This window comes from Tripterygium wilfordii, chromosome 23 (genome assembly GCF_013401445.1).
Source record: "Tripterygium wilfordii isolate XIE 37 chromosome 23, ASM1340144v1, whole genome shotgun sequence".
In the NCBI taxonomy this organism is placed as follows: domain Eukaryota; kingdom Viridiplantae; phylum Streptophyta; class Magnoliopsida; order Celastrales; family Celastraceae; genus Tripterygium; species Tripterygium wilfordii.
In genome coordinates, this window is record NC_052254.1 from 3954381 (window position 1) to 3958825 (window position 4445).

General features: G+C 36.3%; 1 protein-coding gene across 2 annotated transcripts; it reads right to left on the bottom strand.

Annotated features, from left to right (window-relative positions):
* On the bottom strand, nt 1-2736 carry LOC119993798 (actin-related protein 2/3 complex subunit 3). 2 transcript variants are annotated; one of them, XM_038841065.1, is made up of 5 exons: nt 2579-2736; nt 2263-2347; nt 1638-1746; nt 1254-1523; nt 1-459 (listed from the first exon to the last, which is right to left on the bottom strand). In XM_038841065.1, exons 2-5 carry the CDS (start codon nt 2263-2265, stop codon nt 317-319), a joined length of 525 nt encoding a protein of 174 aa, XP_038696993.1. In that variant the 5' UTR covers nt 2266-2347; nt 2579-2736; the 3' UTR covers nt 1-316. The 2 variants fall into 2 exon arrangements, with proteins under 2 accessions (XP_038696993.1, XP_038696992.1); XM_038841064.1 differs by having other exon boundaries at nt 2263-2369; nt 2579-2733.
* Nucleotides 2737-4445: the final 1709 nt, after the last annotated feature.

A 4445-nucleotide genomic window follows, 5' to 3' on the forward strand; every position in this document is an offset into this window, starting at 1 on the left:
ATTTCAAGCAAGGCGTTCGGAATTTAGCAAAATACTGCAAAGAGCATCATTGTGCATGATGATCTTGTGTTTCTAGTCCATTAGTTCATAATAAATGGAGATTACAAGAGCACACATTGTCCATCCAAAGAATATATACTGAAATTGGCCATTTTCACCTATATCATCGACAACCAAGTAACTAACTGTGATTGCGATGAAAACTATGTGAGGAGAGAGTAACATACCCGTTCCAATGTAAAGTCTTTCACAGCTCGTTACTATCATTTTTATATGGGTCCTAGAAAGCAACCTCTTAGGCTTTTACTGAAAATGTTCAAGGCACAATGATATTCATGAACTTCCTCTTGGCAAATGCCAACCACCATTTATTTGGAGTTCCATTGGGTCTGTATGCAACACTCAACAGTCTTCCGCTTGTTTCCTCCCTTATCTGCTTCAGATAGTTTCTGAATAGCTCTGCAATGAAAAGTTCAAAAAGGAAAAGTGTTTTAAGGACACCAACTGATTTGGTAATAAATCTCAAAGCCAACCGCTGCATGAAACACAGATCAACAAGGATGAGAGTGACACCAAGAGTTTTCACAAGACAGCATATGAGACAAGAAAAGAACGCAGAATTAATAACGATCGCTTAAATTTTAATCCTTGTAACATTCCTTGCCCACTTGTACTTCTGCAATGAGAATAAGAAGCTGAGAATCAAATTAAGTTCAAAGTAGAAACCAGTTGCCTCGAATCAACTTGATAGCCATCATGCACCATTCAAGCAGTGAGAATTGGGGATTGCAAATACTGGGCGGGTGGAGAGCATAACAAGGATGTAAAGGCGGGTACAATAACAAGATAGCCATAATTGACTGACTCGTTATTTGATAGAGGCCAAATAAATACTAAAACCATATTCTCAAAGCATTCAAGCCAGCAGTCCAATATAATAAAGTTAGGACGAAAAGTCCAGGAATTCTCGACAGATAAGATGTAGCACCCATAGGGTTTGTGTTTTGACTTTTGAGTTTAGAAATAGGAAGATCTTAATGCAAAAGGTAAATAACACTTGTGCGTAAAGCTCCTGTATTAGATGGGGGAATTGAACCTTGAAACAACTTAAAGATTCTTTGATGTTGGATATGGTCAGCCAAACAATAACAATTTGATAAAAGTCGCACAAAATTTTCAGCACTTCAAATGTAGACAAGCCTTTATGTAAGTCATTATAACAAAGTCATCTAACAGAGAGAAAGGAGGTTTACCTGCTTCCTGTCGAGATTGAGGGAAGGGGAAAAGACCTGGAAAAGGAAATCCAGGTTCTCCGGGAACAGGAACCTTCTCCAAACCCAAGTTAATAATTGCCTTGGTCCCTTCAGCCAAAGTCCTGCAGCCCTCAAGCCTCTTCAAAGCAACATTGATGTAGAACGTTAGATAAATAAGGAGCTTATCAGCTGGGCTCTTAACATCAAAGTTTCTGAAGAAGACATTGACACGAAAGAATGTAATTGCCTCATCAACAATATCGGTTCTATCTACATAAAACAAAACATAACGTCAACGCAGAAGGCATAAAATATTAACACAGAAGAAAACCAAACATTGTTGTGGCATGGATTAAAAGAAAAATGAAATGCCACAAGCGTCACCTTGATCTGAAACTGGAGCAGGACCCTTTATATGGCTTTTCAAAGGGAGTAGCGGGCATCCACAAGCTTTGTCAACTCCTTCCACATCAAGAAAACTAGAGTGATAAACCTGCCAAGAAGAACATCACTGAGTTCCGAAAAAGAAATTTGCATCATCCTTCCATATATAACTGCATCGCTATCAAGACACAAAGAAAAAAAAGCAATCTACAAAAAACTATCCAAAGATAAAGCAAACAAAGCATAGAAGTGACACAATTACAAGTTAACATATTAGATTCTTCAAAACGTGCTTCCTTGAGGTGGCCAAAGACAAAACTTCAGACAAACTCAAGCACCACGCTGAAACAATGAATGCTGGGATTTAAGTGCCCACATTTTGATTAGCACATCCTATCCTCCTAATTGCTAATCCTATCCTCCTAATTAAAAATTCAAGTTTAACAAAACTTACATTTTTCAGTTTCCTACCAACAACATAACACTCTAAACAGAAACAATGGCCACAAACCCAACTCCAAGACACAAAACTTCAATTTACTGATAATCAATGATATAAAAATGAAGCCACAAAATGAACAAATTGGACCACAAGGGACAGTTATATGAGGATAGATTTGCGTACCATTTCTTCTTCCGGAAAGTTCTTATCAGGCAGGAACAATCCAAGCTTAGGAATCAAAATTTACGAAGTGGGTGTTCAAAAAAACCTGCAATGAGCATCAATGGGACCTTCGATTTCAATGAAGAACATCGTGATTAGAAGATGATCCAACCGACACAAATCGGTGCTAAAACAGCATGAAATAGCATCGAAACATAAATACAAAGCTCCAGACTATTCCAAAAACATTAAGAGACCGTAAGCATCGATGAAAACGTGAAGGGTAAGCAATTCAACATTGTTGTTCAACGTAAATGAAAGCGTGATCCGAATTTACCAGAAATTTGCATTCTTGTCGGTGGAATTGGAGATAGACTGGAAGTTGAAAGGGGATGGCTTTTACGTTAACTTTGGTGGGTAACCAACCACTCTTGGGGGAGAAGGATGACTTCCTTGCTCAGATTTGCTGAAAGATCTTGCTGCGCGAGCCAGACAACTTTGTCGTTTGTTTCACATCGTTCAATTTTGGGCCTAGTCTGTTCAATATCTGGGAAATTCAAAGTCCATATCCGTCTTGTAGTTTCAATGAATCGGCCCAGGATTGATCCACAATCCTCTAAGGCACAATTGACATGTCTCTCCTATAATCTTATTTAACTTATTTTCTGGTTACTTTGTAGGTTTCATAATTATCATTGTCTCTATGGTTATGTAATTTCGATAACATTATCTCTCAGTCCTAATTGTTTTTCAACATTCTCATTCAACTACCATGTTTATTTATCTTTAGGTATGTAGCCTTTTGACTCATAAATACTTCTATTGCTACTTGTTTGATACAAATGGTCGTCTTTCTTCATATAGAGTTTGTGCTTCTTCAACAAAATCTCAATTTTCCTTCTTAAGCAATTTCTCCCTATAAGATATATATTTATTATAGGAAAATTTTCACAATCAATGATTTCTGATTGAGGGTCATCGATAATCCTGCAAAACTCATAAAAAATGTTCGAAAATCCTTTTGATAGGGTTTTTCGTTAGCATGTACATCTTTTTCTCTTTTGGGCAGGGTGAACATCCATTGGAGTTCAAGAGATGGGCAAAATCAAACAATTATATTTTTAACGGTGAATGGAGTAGGGAGTTTGTGATGAGAGGAAGTTGGTTATAGGGGACCAAATTGGGCTATTTTGGAATCCTTTCAAATCTATATTTTTAAGTTTCTAAAAACCATCGACCAAACAAAACTTTAAACAACTGGATACTCCTCTTGTGTAAGGGACTACTCCAACTATACGCTTTGGTGAGATTGCAGTGATGACCTCACTTTTAGGACAATCATTGTGATTCAAATAGAACATTTCACAATGGTTAATAACAAGTGCATACTTCACCAATTTTGTTCATAAAACTCATACATCACAAAAATAGTATGTATGATGTTAAAGCTCTTTAAAAAACACTTGACCAAATTACAAATTCCCATTGGTGAAATAATTATTTTAGGCTCCATTTGATAGAGCTTATTTGCTGTCAATAATAAACTAATTTATGAGCTATGAAAAATCTAGCTTATAATCTGAGAAAAATAAACCAACTTATAAACTGTGAAATAAATTCTCTATTGTTTGGTGAAAGTTATACCTAAAACTAGTTTATAAGGTGTGACAAAGTAGATTTAAGTTTAATTTGAGAGAGAATAAAAAAATATAAGAATTTAGGAGTTCCAGAAGTAGCAAATTCAGAATTGAAAGAGGTAGCAGTACAACACTCCACATCTCACATAACGAAAGTCCATGGATTCTATCATACTTAAAGAGAGGGAGCCTGAAATTTTTTGAATCCAGAAATAAAACATAGTTATGTTAGAAATACAAATAAGATGGTCAGGATGTACATTATATGATCGAAATTACTCCTAAGTAGTCACTAGAACTCTGTACAAGTACATGCGTTGCTCACCTGATGATGCATTTTGTATGTCCTTCTAAGCCTTCAATAAGTTCAGGTGAACATCAATTCAGAGCAATATGTCCTTCTAAGCCTTCAAGAAGTTCAGGTGAACATCAATTCTGCAAAAAAGGCGTGTGTTAAATGATTGATTGGAGCGAGCAACTCTCCTAACCCGTCAGAGAATTGAAGCCAAAGGGACAAGGAGTTGCTAAGATTGACAATTCATGTGTATTGATGAAATAGATATTCAA